At 45.8% G+C, this 20,572-nt stretch overlaps 1 protein-coding gene across 1 annotated transcript in view; it reads left to right on the top strand.

Moving 5' to 3' along the window:
- Nucleotides 1–10,094, top strand: part of LOC142563432 (uncharacterized) — a 71,102-nt gene extending 61,008 nt beyond the window's left edge. Inside the window, exons 16-17 of the mRNA XM_075673987.1 lie at nt 9,240–9,335; nt 10,065–10,094. Coding sequence (XP_075530102.1) covers nt 9,240–9,335; nt 10,065–10,094 — 126 coding nt within the window. The remainder of the gene's footprint in view (nt 1–9,239; nt 9,336–10,064) is intronic.
- The last annotated feature ends 10,478 nt before the right edge of the window (nt 10,095–20,572 follow it).

The following is a 20,572-nucleotide window of genomic DNA, read 5'->3' as shown; positions in this document are numbered from 1 at the left end:
CTTATTGATCGCATGGCTCGTTCCGCCAAAGCATTCGACTACGGATGGTATGGGGCTGTTCTCTGCTATTTCACTTTACTTCCTTACAATAAATGGGACATGATAGCACTTGAAAATTGTAGTCCGTTATGCGATACTCAAGAGTCCGGTAGCCCAAAACCTGCGAAAGTACCCTGAAGTACTTGAATGGTGGTATCGGCTGTGACAGTCTTCAGAGGTACGGTCTCAATCCACTTCGTTCTGGCATCAGCGAACGCAAACACTTGGTAGCCAATGAAGGGACCAGCAAAGTGCGTGTGCAACCTGTACCATGGTTTATTGCTCGCTGGACATCGAGACGGAATTTCAGCGCCCGGCATGGACCAGCATTGTATACACTGATGGCAACTTTGGACCATCACTTCGATGTCCTTATCTTATGTGGGATACCGAAAAAAACGTTAGCGCTGTGCGTTTTATAGCACTGTTATCGGGGTGACTGTCGTGCAGTTCTTCCAGCGTGCACCATCGCATCGCCTCCGGCAACACCACACGATAGCCCCAGTAGATTAGATTGTAACTGGCCACGGGCTCGTCACGCAGGTGACACTATGGCGAAAGCTGTGGCTGTGCCTTAGGTAAGTGGTGGCCAGCCACGCGTGATCCAGGGCTAGAATTGACGAAGCGTATCGTCTGTACTGCTCAAATCCGCTAATTGCTGAGCGAAAAAGGTCGTAACTATTAGGCCCCGGTTATGGAACACGTATACCATGGAATCCTGCCCTCCTCGGTGTCCCAAGCTCGGCAATGGCAAGCGAGTGAAAGCGTGAGCGTTAGAATTCAGCTAACCTAGGCGGTACTCATTTCATATTGGTAGGCCGAGAGTAGCAATGCGCACTGTTGAGTTATCGCGGCTGGCATGTGCGCAGTTGGCTTCTCCGGGTGAAACACTCCTGTCAGCGGCTTGTAGTTTGTTGCCGGAGTGAAACAATTCGCCGAGAAGTGATCTCGGAACCTGGTAACGCCGAACCCTGAGGCCAACGGTTCCTTCTGCAATAGTGAATAATTCTGCTCAGCGGGCGTCAGTGCTCTTGAACAAAAAGATATAGGATGGTCTCTGTTCCAAATTCGGTGTGTCAGCAGCGGGCCGGCCCCAACCGGCGACGCGTCGCGTTCAAGCTGCAACCGGCTTTGGGGCCCATAGCGTACAAAAAGTTTGCTTCCGCCATTGTGCGCTTGGCTGCCTGCAAAGCTTTTTAGGGTTCGGCTTTCCATTGCCACCGTGCTCCCTTAGGCAGTATCCTATAGAGTGGATCCAATGTGCTTGCAACGTTAGTCAAAAACTTGGCATAGTATGTGATCAATCCCCAAAATGATTTCAACTGGCTCAACGGCTCCGGTCCAGGCACTGTGGTGCTGCCTTCCATGCTGTCGGGACAGCGCAGTCAAGTTGCGTTGATCTTGTAGCCCAAGAAGGAAACTCGCTTCTCCCTGAACATCCATTTCTCCGGGTTCAACTTGATTCCATTGTGCAGCCGCTCGAAGACTTGCCGGAGCGTTTAATCGTCGTTTCGCTTTTCGGCTATAATAATGTCATCAAAGTACACCTTGACCCAAGGCAGGCCTTATAGAGGAGACTCGATGCGGCGCTGGCACAATGCTGGAGCCGACGCGATGCCAAAGGAGAGGTGGTTGTATGTGAATAAGCAATTTTGTGTGTGATCAACACCGTCATTCTCGTGCCTCGTCGTCCAGTGGAAGTTTAATACACGCGTGACGTAAATCCAAAGTGGTGAACATCTCACCATCGTGCAGAGATGCGAATATGTCATCAATCTTCGCCAACGGCTTCTGCTCTAAATGTGCTGCCGGATTCACGGTTAGCTTAAAGTCTCCGCAGCTTGATATCACCGTTTCGTTTCGCTACTGGCACGACTGGCGTAGCACACTCGGAAACTGTCACCGGTGAAAGCACTCCTTCCTGCACTAGCCAGCTGATTTCTGCTGACACCTCATCGCGAAGCGTGTACGCCACTGATCGCGCCTTGAGAAAGCTTGGTGTAGCGGCCTATTTTCTGTGCAGCGTCACAGGGGGCCCATTGCCACAACCAAACCACTCTTCAAAAGTGTCCGAGAATTCGAATAAAAGCTTCACTATGGCTGCTTCGCAGTGAATCACATTTACGTTCTGCGGCGCGCATTTCTCCTGTAGGCCCATTCAGGCACTCTGGAATGCTTAGACGCTGTTGCGGCCGGACAACTATAGGCTCGTCACAATCTACTACAACGAGTGAGCTGTCCACTTGCGTGTTGCCGCACTTTGCTTTCGTGGTCACTCGGCCTAAGACAGGCACCGGTACGAGGAAGCCGTTCTGTTCATGCTTTACATGAGTAAGCTCACTTCATAACACTGCAGCTTTCCTTGTTACATTCTCTTCTGTGCGTCATAATTTATATTTCGAACCTGCTGGAAATGACTTACCAGCATTGGTCTCGACAGAAATAATACCGCGATAATAAATTACTAGAAACAACATTACAGCTCACCAAATTGCACCAGCAATAATTTACGCAATAAAACTAATTGAAAATAAATTTCTATAATATTCTTAGTTCCTTCGAGGGTCTCGAAGAAACTTGTTGCTTTCTTCACAGAATTCTCTTGCGTGCATCGAATCACCATACTTTGGATGCTCTAAAAGCCGCAGTATTGCACATAATTCGCGCGTAATGTCATGGGAATGTCGTGCGGTTATGTCAACAGTCACACATCAAGGCTGCACGTGGGATTATTGGCATGGGCATACTAAAGATCTTAGGCGTAGCGCACCCAACGCTAGACGAAGGAGCGATACCGAACACACACACACACATGGCACTGCAAGACCTACCTGCACGATCTCCTGATCCGTCCTTGCTTATTATAGAGCGATTCGGTTGCACTTTCTAGTGCCATGTGTGTGTCTGTTCTGCGTCGCTCGTTTGTCCGGTATCGGACGCGCTATCTAAGGTCTTGAGTACGTCGGTGCAATTTGCTACAGTATTTGCTGGGCGCTAGCGTTCACACAAAGGAATGCCTTTTGCAGGTACAGCCTTGTTGCAAGATGCACGCCAAACCCTACGTCATAGACATTGACGTCACGCCCTACGATTGAACGAATGGTTCAGTTCACGGGGAAACTAGAGAACTCGAACGAGAAAAAGTATCATTCATCATATACTGAGTGCAATAACTCAGAAAGCATTTAAGAGCTTTCAAGATCTTGGGGTGAGTATTTAGTGGGCTCATTTTAAGATCCCGCACCTGAAGGGCCACGATCTCTTTTTCGAATCCAAGAAATGTTAAAATTCCGTCGTATGGGAAAAAACTAAACCGAGTTTTACAAGACTAGAACTTGCCAGAACCACGCTAAACGTTCCTAAACCGTAAGTTATGTTCCAGGAACGCTGTAAGGCAGGTAAATAATTAGTATTCAAGTTAACCTAAACACGTATTTTATATATCAGGCGTTTCTTTAGACTATCGGTATTTTTGAACATTTTTTGTGACTGCTAGCACTATTATAATCCTTGATATGGATTTATTATAAAAATGAGCATTACTTGCTCAATAAACTAGACCCGCAAAATTGACTAATAACAATTTCACAATTTTTTACTCAGTGATTTACGGTTCACATTAAAATTTACAAATTGTAGCCGCTGAGCTTGCAATGATTATCCAATTGAAGGATGGTACTGTTTCCAAGGTATGCGCAGTGAAACGCGGATAGAATACACTGTTGCACTTGCTTCTCAATGAATGCGCTGCTTTCTGTCCGGAAGGGCAAGACTGACTGGAATGCTAATGCGTTTCTTTGCACACTATGGGAATGAGTATACCAAAACTTATTCGATGCTAAAGACTTGCATCTTCCTAGCTCAGCAGCTCCAATTCATAAATTGCAATTTATGCCCTATGGTTAAAGGGAGAAAACTTAATTAGTGAAAGTTTGTTTCATAATAGAAGGTGTATTGTGATTTCTCGTGCAATTCCGCCTACATGATCTTCCTAGACATACAGCAAGCTTTCGATTTATTTCCGCATAAGGCGATTATTTCCGCTCTTGCAACCGCGGGAATTTCGGGTCGTCTGCTCCAGTTTGTGCATAATTTTCTATCGGAGCGCCGGATGAAAGTGCGTGTCGGAGGAGTAACTAGTCAATACCGAAATGTGAAGTGCGGTGTTCCACAGGGCAGCGTATTATCGCCGCTTTTGTTTAACGCCGTACTCGCCGCGCTTCCAAGTCGTTTGCCTCGAGACACTGACTTCCCTGTAAGCATAGCTGTCTACGCAGATGACATTGCTCTGTGGATAAGCGGCCCTTCGCACCTTGGTCCGCGGCTTCGTGCAAGCTTGCAAAGAGCTCTCAACGCTACTTCGGATTACATGCTCAGCTACTTCGGAGTACTTGGGTGAAGTTGGCCTGCTCACATCACCTGCTAAGTCGGCTGCAATAGCATATCACCCTAAACAACGCGCTCGTCGAACAATGAGACGACTGTATATTGACGAAACGCCTATAAACTGGGTGCGACAACACCGTTATTTGGGGTTAATTGTGGATGATCGCATCTCTTGGCGTCCTGCCGTTAAATCTGTACGACGCAAATCACCTTGACTGCTCGAGGTGCTGGTTGCGACCAAACAACGGCTCTTCAGGTGTACCAGTCATCTGTACTCTCAGGCATGCTGTACGCATTACCAATTTTGAACATACCAACTAGTTTGATGGCCCAACTGGAGCGAGATCATCGCGTTGCCCTTCGACTAATGCTTGGATTACCTCGTGAGGCGCAATCTATTGCATTACTTACTGAAGCGTATCAGTTACCCCTGAGGCTGCAAGCAGATCAGAGAGCTCTGTATCATATTGAGCGTCTGCACCGCGCATCGAATGGTCAATCGCTCCTTGATCGTCTGATTCACCGCCCATTATCTCGCATGGGAAAAATGGCGGCATTATTTATGGATATCACTACCATTTCTGAACATGCTGCTTCAGATACGCCTCCGCCTCCAAAAGGTATCACGAAACACGTATTTCCCATTTTCCTCACAATCCCTGACATGCACAAAGAGTCTGATATGGCTGTTTCGGCAATATTTCAATTGGCTCAGTCTCACTTGTTCGAAAAGTTTCCAGATTATCTTCAAGTTTTCACAGATGCATCTATACACAATGACGGTCAAAGCGCCTCTGCAGCTTTTTACTGCCCTTCAACTCAAGTACGACGTATCTTTCAAATACCTCATCCAACTTCGTCAACAACTGCGGAACTAGCAGCGATTAATGTTGCACTGAAATATGTGCAAGAGGAGTTAATTACATCGAAGGTTGTCATCTTTACGGACTCCCGTGCTGCCCTTAGTCGGTTACAACGCAGTGAGCTTGATTGTACACTCGTGCGCAGCATTAATGACTCTGCGAGCAAAATTAGATCACGTGGGGTATCTCTCGTTGCTCAATGGATACCTTCACACGTAGGAATCGCCGGAAATAAAGAGGCTGATCGGCTCGCTTCAAGTTGCGTTCATAACAACTGTGACTGCCCAGAAATTATGTGCAAGCTTGATGACGCTCGTATGCTGATTCGTCGCCACCTACTCAAGCAGCATCCAGATCAGCGCGTCGCAAATGGAACGTTCCCGCCCCGTGTTCTTGATCGAGGCTTGCCTCGTTGCGCTAGAGCACAACTGCTCAAGCTGAAGGTTGGTTGCGTGAACGTGCACGAACGTTTATACAGACAAGGGCGTGCGGAAAGTCCATTGTGTACGTCTTGTGGCTGCTACGAGACATTTCAGCACCTTATACTTTAGTGTCCCGCTTTCAGTGCGCAGCGCATGTCGCTAGTGAGAAACTATCATCTCCTTGGCCTGCGGTGTGCGACACTCGAGGAATGTTTATACCCCAGTGGCTGTGCATCTAAACGTGATCAGGCCCGTCGCGCCCTACTAACCTTTATAGACCTAACTAACTTAGGTTCACGTTTGTAGCATGAACATTCAACATTCTGTAGTAGCGTGACCTTTAGTGACCGGCGCTACTGTGTGTGATCAGTACTGTACCTTAACGCTTCTTCCTTCGAAGATGGGAGGTGGCGGGTTCAAACACCTTGTAGTGTATATGGTGAACCGGTGATTACGTGCAGGTGATTACGTGCAGGTGATTACGTGCAGGTGATTACGTGAAACGGTGATTACGTTCAGCTTTATTGTGCGTCTCATCGTGGAGAACACAATTAGCCGCATAGCGAACTAGCCATGGATGTAGTTGATAATTGGGGAGGCTGTTCGACGCGGCGTCACTTTAATTCCGGCTGCAGAGTTCTACTTTAGTCTTTAGATTTGTCCTGTTGCAGTGTTCTACTTTGGCCTTTAGATTTGTCCTGTTGCTCTCCTTTCCTCTTTCCTTTTTTCTCCCCACCTTCCTATCTTCCATTTCTGTGTTGCTGTCACCTCCCTTCAGAAGTGTAGGCAGGCGTTGTGCCCCTTCCGGTGGCAGTTGCCAGCCTGCTCCTCGCTTTCCCTTTCCTGTTACCTGTGTAGATGTGTATATGAGTTCAAAACAAATAATAATAATAATAATAATAATAATAATAATAATAATAATAATAATAATAATAATAATAATAATAATAATAATAATAATAATAATTACCGTCCACCTGGCCCAGCTCAAGGACTGTAGTGGTGCTATCTGCTGCAGGCAATTTGTAACACATTTACGGAATCTAAAACAAAGGGCACCCTGTATATGTTGCTTTGTATTTTGCTGGGAGGTTGGTTTAGCATATTTAAATAGACTTACCCTGTCCCTATCTTCCAATCACGTGGCGGAGGGGATCAGTGGAACGACTGCCTGACAACGGCTCATAATATAATGACCAAACTGCACTTTGCGTTTGCCTGAAATCAAAGTCAAGGAAATCCATCGGAAAGAACTGTGTTTTATGCTTCTGAATGATGGATAATGTCCTAGATAGTGCCAGAGGCTCCGATATACACGACGCCAAGCTCTGAGGTGCCGGGATGCGTCCGCACCCGAGCTCCAGCGTACATGGGTACGCCTTCACAAAAAGCTCTTACGCTGTAGTTCTTCATCAGATAATATGTGACGCAATCGTTCATGCTGGACATATTATGAGCATATGTGGCCAGCCAATGGCAAAAAGTACTTCTGGATTAAAAGATTTGCGAATTAAACCCCTCTAGCGTAGACACCTATTTCCTTTAATAGACGAGACTCATGATTAGGAGCCGGGGTCGTCTTTTTTCTACCGTTGTCAATGTGTACACTTTTGCATAATATGTTACGGACGGACGCATATTACATGCTTGCGTGCTTGAAAACTTATTTCACCATGTCATCGGCAAACCTAATCAAGGCACACACTGAGAAGATTTTCTGATCGGTGCACAGTGCCGTTCAAGCGAACCCCAACATTTAACAGAGCCCGCGTAAAGACTCCGTCAGTCGTATGCCTGGCTTTGATGAGCCATGCGATAGATGCTGTTTAATGCATTAATTCACTCCAATTTTTGGATTGCGTACAAGGCGTCTGTGTAGCCTTTAATCGTTTAAATGGCGACATACAAAAGGCTTGGCTTAGTATTTTTTGTTCTTTATTTCTTGTTCATATTGCACAAATTGATACCAAATAAAACTGAGAGCGTTTATACAAAAACTAAAAGAGAGACACTACGTCAAAATATTGTTCGTCTGCCGGTTCAAAGCAAATTTATGGTCCAATACTGGACTTTGCTACTTGCCTAGACAAGGTCAGTGTGTCTTCTTGAGGTAAAAATTGAGCTAGAAATAACGAATTGCTCAAGAGGGAGCTTTCGCTCGGTGCCTCCTATCTAAAATAGATGGGAACGCAGAAATCGTTTTTCTTTCGGCAATCACGAAAATAAATTTCATGCGTTCGCGCGTATTTAGAAGGAAATGTGTAACTCAAGTGACTATTGGAAGCAGATTCATTAAATCTCTCAATTGTTTTCTTTTTTTAATTTGTTGAAAGTTGGAAAATTTTGAGAAGCGAGAATATCAGGTTTACAACAGTGTAGCTCGCTAATTAATAACGATATCATAGTTCTTAAAGCTACATTTATTGATGCACACAAAGCAGACGATATTCATGTATTACACATTCTTTCGAAATCTATGGCTTATTTGTGAATGGGACTACTGAAGTGCACTTGTCAACGTTGTAAGAAATCCAGGTAAGCTATAAATTATTACACTTAATTGGTCTACTTTAGGTGTCTTGGCGGATGAAATTTAAAGAATAGCGATATCTGTGTTTTGTTTAGAGCTACGAATTGCCTAACACCGTAATTCTATTTTGGAATCAAAATTTGGCAATTTTATAAAAAGCTTCACAAGTAAATCAAAATGCCGCGTCCTACAGTCACAATTCAACTGTCTCACTCAACTGCAACACATTTCATTCCAATCGGTCCTAGCGTTATCTCAGAGAAGCACTTCCGCATCTACATATATTTGAATAGGCTTCATTGGAGTTTGTACCGAACTAAGGTTTCCTGTAAAACAAAGAAACTGTTCTCGATGTGGTGAGAATATGACCACCACCTGCGCTAAGGAGAGGAAGATGAGGCCTGCAGGTATTGTCACCGAAGAATCTGCTGCTAATCACGATTTACATTTTTGTGGTTACCATTGTTGAGCAGGCACCTAACTGAAGTTAAATTACTAACATTTGTATTTCTCTAGTTTTTGCAGACGTTTTCGTTAGGTCACCAAATTGCACAGCTACCGTCTGTCCGTCTTTCTTTCTGTTGTACCGTACAGTTGCACGCTATTTCAAGGTGGTTCTCATGCCAGGTAAATGACCATGAAAAGCATTGCATTTCCTTAATGGACCTTGTATTTGTAATACAGAACGATTCATTTACTTATTCCTAATTTGGTATATCCCCCACCCCTCAGTCCTTTAGCTTCCTCACAATCATTCTGCCTGCTCATGTCTCATCAGCGTCAAAAGTTTACGAACGCGCAGCTTATTCAGCCAATTATAACATTCCCTTGGCATGTTCAGGCGGATTGGAGTTCAAACGTTTTTGCCGGCAATCGCACGTGCGATGAATACAGTGCTACACACTATAATCCGCACGATTCACCCTGCTGACTTCAACAGGCTCCCTGTGGGACTGTAGCACACGAAACAAAATAACGCAGCTTGCACTTTTACCGCAGGCACTGAGTCAAGCTCTGGTGGAACTGCGCGCTGAAATGATGCGGACCGTGGAATTCAACGCTGTCGCTGCAAGTAGTGGAGATGCAGACAACAAGGTGAGTAGTCGGAATTGGTGAAGCAGAATAAATGGGCCGTTTCTTTCTGTTTGATTGCTGGTTATGTAGCACGAATTAGTTAATGTTCCCGAGGAAACCAGTCGAGATTCATTCTCGCTGCTCGATTATCCAATCACGCTTTAACTGCAGCAGTTATTGATGTGTAAGAGGACGCAAAACAAAAGTGAAACAAGGGCTGGGCAGGAAAGAGTGGCACTCGGAACCAAGTTCTTTGCACAATAGACAAGTTCAACTTTGATTATTCGGAAGTTTTACGTGCAAAGACCACAATCTCATTATGAGGCAAGTCGTAGTGGGGAGCTTTGGCTTAGTGTTGACTACCTGGGATTTCTTAGGGCTGCACCTATATTTAAGTGCACCGCGATCTTAGCATTCTGCCCCCGAGAAAATGTGGCCACCATGACCAGGATCGATCACGCGACCTCGAGCTCAGGAGCGCAATGCTGCTTAGCCACAGTGTTACCGTGTCCGGTAGGTTCACTTTTCTACCGCAGCGGCCAGCTTACGCTAACACATTTGCGTAGCACTGCGAGTTCGCCGAGATCAAATTGCGAAAATGCTCGCCTATTCTAACCTAGACTAGCGAGATCATGTTCAGCGCATCGCAGAGCCACGCACGTGTCACTGATAGAAATTGCGTGCCTAATTTTTTATGTAATTGTAATTGTAATCTAATGATAATAACGTATTGCTTATTCTTTCCAACAGAGCCCTGCAACAAAAGTGCTGAGACTGTAGCACTCTACTACCAAAAATTATTTTGGACCTGTCAAATTCGCAACGTGTGAACAGGATAATTGATATAAATTACTGACGTTTCTCGAGCAATCGAAACCCTGGATTTTGAACACCTTGGTTCGGATAGCATGACATGCTAAAGCGCTTTAATGAGGCGGAGAATATTCTTGGCTATTTTAACGCTACTTATTGTGCGTATATATGCTTCCCTTTTCTTGCACCCGAATCTAATAGCGGTTTTATTAAATTCTTCGGATAACAGTGGCTATTTTGCAGGAACGCTCTTCCACGTATCGATTGTTAATGCACACTTGATCTTTCTCTAAACGATACAGGGACGTCAATATATTTCTCAATATATTCAGAAAATATTTTGAACTTAACGCAGCGCTGTTCTTTTCGGAGACATATCGCATTTACCGTCAGCGGCATTCACTGTAACACTTGGCACGGTTACTTGCCCGGTGTTTAAAGAAACAATGCAAAGTTGCCTTCGCTTATAGAGATGCAAACTGCCAACAAGGCGACCCTAGCATAAACTTGTCTCTTTGCCCGTAAGTATAGTTCAGCACAATGCGTTTGCGGGCTAGTTGGTGCGAATCCATGAATACTTTGTTTAGCGCAAAAAGACAGACACAAGAAAGACGACAGGACAAGGCGCTACTCTCAGCTCTACTCTCAACAGTTGAGAGTAGCGCCTTGTCCTGTCGTCTTTCTTGTGTCTGTCTTCTTGCGCTAAACAAAGTATTCATGAGCCCGTATGTATCTCCAGGCAGCACCCTTCAGGCATGATCGGAACGTGTTGCCCGCTCCTCTGGAATACGTGGCACCCCTCCATGAAAACGCCCAGGTATGTCAAATCGTGGTGGCGTGGGTTCATTTTAATAAAAAAAAGAAACAGCGTGAAAAAGGTGTGGATGAGCAAAGAAACGCCCTTTTTCGCGCTTGTTTTTTGCTAAGGCAGAACCCTCCATGAACGGTTGTTTTCCGCAGCTGCGGGTAGGCGGTGACACAAGATAATGCCAGCGCCGCGTTGGCAGCAGTTTGCATCTCCATAAACGAATGCAAATTTTCATTTCTGTTCTCCTTAAAAACCAGGAATGTAACTATGCCAACTGGAACATCGAATGCAGATCGTTTGCATAGAACTTCAGCAGGTACATAGAAGCGGTAAGCGCAATATCGTTTTTCATACATTTTATAGGAAATCCGCTCTTCCGTGTGTGAAACGCGGTTTCAGTTCGGTGAGAGGAAAAAATATTTGTAGAAATTTGTCACCCAAAGCCGGAACCTAAGGCGGACGATTTTCAAGAGCGCATGTATTTATTTATTTATGCGGTATACCTACATCGCCTGTACGCCATTATCGTAGGGGCGTTAAAATACAGGTGGTCACAATGGAAACATATTCAGCGACATCAAAAGAATACATCAGTAAGTACAACATTGTTTAAGCACTGAAATTCGCAAAAGCGGAAGACAAACTAACAAAGTACAAATCAAAGTAACTAACTTTATATATATATATATATATATATATATATATATATATATATATATATATATATATATATATATATTGTACCCTACAGCAATGTGCTTACATACTAAATAAATATACTGATGAAAAGTGTACAATCATTGCATTTTAGCCGTGCTAACATATGGGGCAGAAACTTTGAGGTTAACAGTGAAACTCGAGGACAAGTTAAGGACTGCACAAAGAGGGTTGGAACCAAAAATGATAGGTACAACCGCTTTACGAAATAGAGCGGTGCGCAACAGAGAGCAAACAAGGGTAGACAATATTCTAGTTGACATTAGGAGAAAAAATGGAGCTGGGCAGGCCATGTAATGCTTAGGATATATAGCGGGTGGACCATTAGAGTTACAGAATGGGTGTCAAGGGAAGAGAAGCGCTACTGATCACAGCAGAAAACTGGACGTGGGATTGAAATTAGGAAACTTGCGGGCGAAAGGTGGAATCAGCTAGCGCAAGACAATTGTAATTGGAGATCGCAGGAAGAGGTGCTTGTCCTGGCAGTGGTCATAAATATACGCGGATGATAATGATGATCATAATAATGACGATGCCCTATCACGTTCAGTATGAGCTGCAACTTGCGAGCCAAAGCCCCATAGCTCTCCCGGTAAACCTGGTGGCGCTAGCCTGCGACACTTTCGAGAAAAAGCGAAGACGGTTTCGCCATTTCAGCAATGCGGCAAACCCCCCGTTGACTGGCTTCACTGCAGAGCAGTCGTACAGTGCCGCCGAGCACCTATCCGCGGTGGCGCGCCATGACGACGAATGCGCGCTAAGAGCTCAGTATAGAGTTCCCTACAAAATTTACAGGGAAGTCTGGCGCTAGTGTACAGAAGGTGCAAGATTCGTCCATATTGGTTCGAAATGCCCTGCGACTTCGAAATTCTTTGCTACATCGGAAACTGACAATGGTCATCAAAATGTTGCGCCACAATTAGCAGCGATTGTACATATCCACAGAATTTTATTCCATTCTGCGCTTAAAGAAGTAGGATTGCCTCGAAATTAGGACTAATAAAGCTAGATGAACCATACCAACCACAGCCAAAATAGCGTTTTAAGACGCAAGCACGAAGATCAGACAAATGTATGTACTAATTAACCCTCATTCCCATGGTGACTGAACGATTTCAGGGCAAGGGTTGTCCGTATAAAACGGAAAATTTATTTGAAGGAACGCAGAGAACTCGGCCAGAGCTAGCGCGCTTTAGCTCTGCTACTCTGCGCAGGGAAAGGGTGGAACGGGAACGTAAAGGCTGGATCAGGGTTGATGACATAGTGACGACAGACTGGTGACGACATAGAAGAAAGACGCACAACGTTGAAGGCAAGTTCAGCATCCCTCATGGTTATCAACAAAGTCGAAAAAACGGTATTTGAGGAGTGTCATCCGCCTTCCAGGGCATGGCTAGAGTCAAACTGGAACTTAAGAAAAACGCGCAACGAAGAAGGTCCTGTGTAGGCTTCTCTTGCATGAGCAGCACAGGTGCCAAGAAATATCTTTAAATTATGTAAACAGCACCGGTAAGCGGCTCCAGTACGGTGAGGACATGCACGGCACTTTTAGAGGCCTGAAACTAGATACCACAGAGGACAACGCATATTGACTCAAGCAGGTGCTCCGGCATTTTTTTTCATTCTTTTCTTCATTCGTCATTCTTCTCGGCTCGTTGCTTGCCTGTACGATAGTCGGCTTTACTAGCCTTAAGCACCCAGTCCTTGAGGTAGAGGAACACTACGGCATGGTGTCGTGCCCGTGGGTGTACCGGGCAGCAGCGCCCACTCCGTGTCTGTGCCACCCAGGGGCAATGAATGTTCGCCCTGTGCTCTCACCAACCCTGAATTTGGAGTAGGCGCGGTTAGCTTCCTCGCTGCCGGCACAGGTAGAGGTTGTAATGGCCCCTGTGCCCCGCAATGCGGGTCTTCTGGGCGAGGGGGCGGGCGCATACTGCAGGAGTCCACCTAGTAGACTGTCCATTTCGGCCGGTGCTGATATGCTGATTGGATATAGCTGTGCGAGCGAGGAGGACACGAGCGGCCCCAGCCGATCAGCGGCGGTTGAAATGGACCGTCCACGAGGTGGACTTTCACAGAATACCTCCCATCAAGTCACTGGGTGGCGCTTCTTACGCGAGCGCTGTCTATCTGGGCGAATCGATTGAACAGCTTCTCTATGGGAACATGTCTCTCCCGACATTTTTTTTTTTAGAGCGCATCTCTTTGGCGTCCGTTCCTGGGTTTCGCGTCGTCGTCGGCGTTGTCGTCGGCCTCGTAACCAGCTCCGCCCCCCTTTCATCTCCCCAGCGCTAGCAGCGACCGACCGATACCGCTGGATGCCGCTGACGCCGCTAGAGAGTCAAGATAACGTGACTGCATAGAACACCGTCGCCGCCATGCAGAAAGAGGAGGAAAGGGTCCCCCCCCCCCTGTTCTTGTGTGGCGGATAGGGTGCTCTTCAGTTGCCGACGCGCCGGTTATTTCACGTAGGCCCCGGCACGTCGACGAATACGTGACCACCTTCCCACGGCTAGACCTGGTTCTTAGCGCTGCGGAAGCGAGGGTATCATATTGTTTGTGTCGGCATCGGCGGCGTTGTCCCTGAAACCAACTCCGCAGCTGGGGTTGACCCACTATCGGCGTCAGCGGCATCAGTCAGTCGCTGCTATCTCTTCCCTCCTCCCTTTATCGTGTTGTCCGCTTGCTGCGCGCGCTTCTGCCCCCATCGTTTGCCGCTGGGTGTACACGCCACCCCCCTCCCCCCTCTTCCTGCGAGTCTCCGGTTGTCAAAGCGCCGGCTCGAACTTAATTCCTTTCTTCGCTCCTCCTCCAATGCAACCCCTGTGCGGTGGCAATCAGAGAGCCAGATCGGTGGCGGCGGATCTGTATATGTGCACCGCCCGAGCCGAAATTGCCGCTGCCGTTCGCCCTGTGCGGTGGCAATCAGAGAGCCAGATCGGTGGCGGCGGATCTGTATATGTGCACCGCCCGAGCCGAAATTGCCGCTGCCGTTCGCCACTGCGAAATTATCTGCCAGTTCTTTCTGAGCCATGAGCGAGACGACCGATGGAAGTCCTCCGTCTGCTGCTGCTGCTGCTGCTAAACGAGCTGCCAGAGCAGAGGCCCAGCGCCGTCGCCGTCAGAATCCAGAGGTGCGTGCCGCCGAAGCAGAAGCTTACCTAGTGGAGTCTTCGTTAAAGGAATACGTGTGAAAAATAAAAGAAAAATTCTGTGATAGCGCATACATGTGTTTCTCGATTTCTTTGCCTCAATCTATCGAAAAGGTGAAACAGCTTATTTGCTGCGCTAAAATTTCGCATTAGGAAGTAACGTAATCGTCGGTAATTTTTTTTTAGGATACGAACTTCCTGTTGCATCTTCGGGCAGTCCTTCGACGTTGTTTCGCGAGAACTAGGATAGTTGGGACATGCCAATGAAAATGCCTCATAGCCGGCAGTATTTAGTAATAGTAAATTTTGCAGGAAACTCTGCGGAGCTTAGGACAACGCGCTGCGCGGCCGGCCGCTGTGTTATCGCCCGACGAGGAAAGCGTACGACAGAAAGGACGAGGGTATCCGCATTCGTGGAAAGGCGAGTCCCTCTCCGATTTTTTTCTCTAGAGTGTCGCCCGCCAGCGCCACAATCTCAACAGGGAGACCACTCCGGCCACGGCTCACGCGTTCCAGCTCATACCGAATGCGATGCTATCGGACGATGTCCCTGTAGCGGCACACCGAGCCCTATCTAACCTACACTGTGGGCGTGGCTTATTTAGGACCCCTCGGTTGCGCAGCACTGATGAGCGCCACTTATACAATGTTGCGCCGTGTTGTGGCTCCATCTATCAGGTGGAAATTGACACACATTCTCGCATACCTTCCTTCCCTTTAGGCCCAGTGGAGTCAAAACACACAACTGATATTAACAAACGACAAAACAGCTTTTAGGAATTGCCGTAATCAAAGCTATTGCTCATTTTTGCCGTTGATTTCTTGTTGTGACAGCCAGCATGCAACGCGGGCGAATGGACATTGAAACAGGCAGCCTGAGCACTGTCATGTTCTTACGCAGTCACGTTAACCGGCGCACGCCGCCCGGTAAATTTACCGCAGCCCGACACACGCCACGCATGCGCAGTTGTGGCAGTCGGCATCAGTAAGACGGTTACGCTAAGCTAAATACTCTTTCATTGTTTATCCAGGACCTCACACAGCTGCAGAGCGAGTTGCGAGCTGCGCAAGAGAGGGAACGCTTCCTGGAAGATGAAGTTCGCCTCCTTCGTGAGGAGAACGGTAAGATCCTGCGTTGCTTCTCTTCGTTAGGTAATCCTTACGCGCTTGATAGTAGTAAGAATAATTGAGCGAGAAACTTGAGTAAGAATAACGAGGGAGATTTCTGTAGGATACCGTGTCTATAGAAACAGGACAGGCTGGTCTTAAAGCGAGACTAACAAACACTGTTCATTACGGCGAAACAGCGTAGACGACGGGATGCGTGAAAAACAGAGTACAGTACGCTGACTATAAACTGATTCTTTCTTCAAAGCAACAAAGTAATATAAGGCACAGGACACAAAGGGCACAGCGCTATCTGTAAGTGACTCGGTGGACCAGCACGCAAAAGTATCTAGAAATCAACGAATAAGTCATACTTCATGCCAAAGACGACTTGACCGCTGTAAAACACAGAAGAGCACTAACAGTCTCTTGTAGTAAAGTAGCATGCTCGAGACCAGTAGCACTATTCATTGCAGCTCATGTCCTTATCCGCCTTTGTTTGGTGATGTAAGCGCAGTGACCAACGCGTGCGAAATTTATGGAGCGCATATCATTCATACGTAGGGAGCCGCTTGCGTTACCGTACCATTAGTCGCGCTGTCACAAACAGATTATGTATCGCGACCCCTAGTTCTGATTCACGCGCGTTGCTGTATGTATTCTGTGTTTCTGTTTCGTTATTTTTTCTGTTCTTGCGTTTGCGGACGCCAGCATTGGCGACACGTGTGTACCAATCCCTCTTGTTAATGCCCATTTTAGTCCTTGATCAATATCTTTTTGTTTGATGTTACTTTAGCGCTGACCTGAGGATTACACCTCTGAGGTCGTGTTTGGCATCAAGTATGACTTGATCACTGATTTCCAACTACTTTTCCGTGCAGGCCGGCCTGATCACTTCGATAGCATTGTATCCTTTCTATCATCTGCCTTATATTACAAAGTTGCTTCGAATAAAGAATCAATTCATAGTCACAGAATTATCCTTTCCGTTTTCAACGCGTCGCGTAGTCTGCGCTGTTACGCCATATTGTAGTACGTAAAGCAGCAAGGCCAGCTAAGAACCCTGGTGAAACACTGCTCCCTGAAACACTGTGTGCGGGTTATGTCAAAATCTTGGAAAAGACATTTTTTGTTATGATAATTCATTTGATACGCTTTAATTTAAAATGACAGATATTTTCGTTTTTTATTTGCTTGGCCTATAACATGGTAAAAGAAGTATGTATTCCACAGCCAGTGTTCTTGGAATTATAATTACATTGTTTTCTATTCCTAGGATTGATCATTATCGTCATCAGTCTATTTATGTCCACTGCAGGACGAAGGCCTCTCGCTATGATCTCGAATTACCCCTGTCCTGCGCCGACCGATTGCCATTTCTCCCTGAAAATTTCTTAACTTTATCATCCTACCTAGTCTTCTGTCTTTCTTGACTGCGCCTCCCTTCTCTTGGCACCCACTGTGCAGATCTAATCGTTCAACGGTTATCCATCATACGTTTTACGTGGCTTGCCCAGCTGCAATTTTTTTCTGCTAATGTCAGTTAGACTATCGGATATCGCCATTTTCTCTCTGATCCACGCCGCTATCTTGCTGTCTCGTAATGTTACGAGTAGCATTTTTTCGTTCTATCGCTCTTTGCGCGTTCGTTAACTTGTTCTCGAGCTTTTTTATCAGTCTCCATGTTTCTGCCTGATATCTCAGTACCGGTAGAATTTAATGATTTTACACTTTTCATTTCAGAGACAGTGGTAAGCTCCAAGATAGGATTTTGTAATGCATGTAGTATATACTCCAACACATATTTATTCTTCTTTGAATTTCCTTCTCATGATGAAGGTCCTCGTGAGTAACTGACCTAGATAAACGTACTCCTGTTTAGGCTCTAGAGGCTGACTGGTGGTCCTAAATTATTTTCTCCTTACCAGACTACTGAACATTATCTTCGTCTTCTGCATATTAATCTTCAACCTTACTTTCACACTCTCTCTGTTAAGGTCCTCCATCATTTTTTTTAATTCCTCCGCAATATTGCTGAACGGGAAAATGTCATTTGCAACTGAACGTTGCTTAGATATTCGCGGTTCATCCTCACTGCTATTTCTCACCACTTTATAGCTTCTTTATAGCACTTTAGACTTCTTCCAAGCACGCAGTGAATAGCATTGGAGAGATAGTGTCCTGTTGTCAGGCCCCTTGCTTTATAGGTAACTTCCTACTTTTCTTGTGGAGAATCGATGTAGCTGTAGAACGTTTGGAGATATTTCCCAAGATATTCACGTATGCGTCCTGCATTTCTTGATTACGCGATGTCTCTATGATTACTTGTATCTCTGCTGAATCAAATGCGTTTTCATTTTCCATGAAAGCCATATAAAGATGTTGAGTGTACTCCGCAGATTTCTCAATTATCTGATTAATGACATGGATGTGATCCATAGCAAAATATTAAGATAAGAACCATTGTTTGTTATGCCTCACACATAACAGACAGAAAATCTTGTGTAGCAATATTACGCTACCTTAGATGATAAGCAACGTATTGAGACACGAAGAAATTAGATACACACACATATACTATATGCATACGTAAATTCATACATACATAGTTGTGTTCTTGCGCGCAAATGCAAGAATTCTCCTTACCTGGCATAAAATTGCGCATTATCCTACTACTCCCGTTAACGCATAAAAATGACTTTTTTATTCACGCAGAAGCTGTGAAAGAAACCTGCCGAAAAGCCCAAGAGCAAAGGCTGCGTGCGATGAAGCTTCACAAGGCTCCCTCACGGCGTGGGACGTAGCCGATGCCACGGTTGAAGACGCAATGGAGCACTCGGCCATCACTCACCAACCCTCTCATTTAGTAGCCATGTTGTAACATGGAAACACACTGTGTGAGCACATAAATAACGTGGGCCCTCATGCAGCTAGAATATGCGACATGATCCCGGAGTCGACAAAGAAACTCTGTGCCTTGTTAAAAGAGTTTATTACTAAATAAATAATCTGCAAACGTCAAGCCACTTGTTTAAAGGTGCCTTGATCGGCGCGATTCCTATCATCATCATCATCATCATCATCATCATCATCACCATCATCATCATCATCATCCAGGTTACGCCCACTGCAGGGCAAAGGCCTCTCCCATACTTCTCCAACTACCCCGGTCACGTACTAATTGTGGCCATGTTGTCCCTGCAAACTTCTTAATCTCATCCGCCCACCTAGTTTTCTGCCGCCCTCTGCTAAGCTTCCCTTCCCTTGGAATCCATTCCGTAAGTCTTAATGACCATCGGTTATCTTCCCTTCTCATTACGTGCCCTGCCCATGCCCATTTCTTTTTCTTGATTTTAACTAAGATGTCATAAACTCGCGTTTGTTCCCTCACCCAATCCGCTCTTTTCTTATCCCTTAACGTTACACCTATCATTCTTCTTTCCATAGCTCGTTGCCTCGTCCTCAATTTAAGTAGGACCCTTTTCGTAAGCCTCCAGGTTTCTGCCCCGTACGTGAGTAGTGGTAAGACACAGCTGTTATAAACTTTTCTATTAAGGGATAATGGCAACCTGCTGTTCATGATCTGAGAATGCCTGCCAAACGCACCCCAGCCCATTCTTATTCTTCTGATTATTTCAGTCTCGTGATCCGGATCCGCAGTCACTATTCCTTTAACAAACGATAAACGAATGTGTACAACAGGAGGCCACGCAGGATATTGAAATTAGGCATGAGCCTGTCGCATTTCTTCAATTGCGTGCAGGTATATTGAAGCTTGCACATGTGCACAATACAGGGTATGAATGTGTAAACTGTATTGCGAAAAGAAAACGGGACGCCGATCGCGTACAATAGCCATAGCTTCCCGCTTCTTTACGCAATTTTACACATAACTAAATTTGATTTTGGAATTTAAAGACTCCGTACTGCACTGTGCTTTTTCAGCGAGGGCTTTTGAACTTGAGGGAGACCGTAGTGTGGTGGTTTGGACTAGTTTTGACCACACGGCGCTCTTTAGAAACCATCCAAAGTGTGGTGCACGAGTGTTATTTTTTTTTTTCGAAATCCGCCTTCATAGGCATGCGCCAGCCGCGGCTGGGAATCATTCCCGAGGCTTCATACTCAACAGTGCAACGCCAGAAGCACTGCGCCACGACGCCGGGTACGTATACATTCTAAGTGTTAAGGAACATGTACCTGTTGCTCAGTGCAGTGCGCGTGTCTTTGCTTTACTTTTTTATTCGGTAAGTCTTCAGCACAGTATTTGCTACCTGAAACCGCTTCTACAGCAACTGATTTGCTTTGGACTTCCCCTTTCGGTTTGAAGCGTTTCTTGCTACAACTTAACGTTCCTATTTTTCTGGGAGCTCACAGACCAAAAATAGAGAAGCCTGGCGGAATCTTATAGGCTTTTATTAGATGAAAGAAAACGGAAAGATGATATGGCATGCGTTATAGTAGTAACACAACTGGACCACAGTTGCAACCACTTTCCAAATGCAGGAGGCAGAAGTAGTGTTTGTCACGACCTAGATTATCCGTGAAATAAACATTCATATCTATTGTCTCTTTGACTATTCTTGTCAAATGTTTCGGAGGAAATGTGAAATGTTTGGTGCCACCTGGCAACAGCGCCCTGTTACCAATACTTTCGTGGGGGT

The sequence above is a fragment of the Dermacentor variabilis genome, chromosome 11 (assembly GCF_050947875.1).
Source record: "Dermacentor variabilis isolate Ectoservices chromosome 11, ASM5094787v1, whole genome shotgun sequence".
NCBI classification, from domain to species: Eukaryota; Metazoa; Arthropoda; class Arachnida; order Ixodida; family Ixodidae; genus Dermacentor; species Dermacentor variabilis.
The sequence above is the reverse complement of the archived record's forward strand: the minus strand, read 5'-3'. Positions and strand labels throughout refer to the sequence as shown.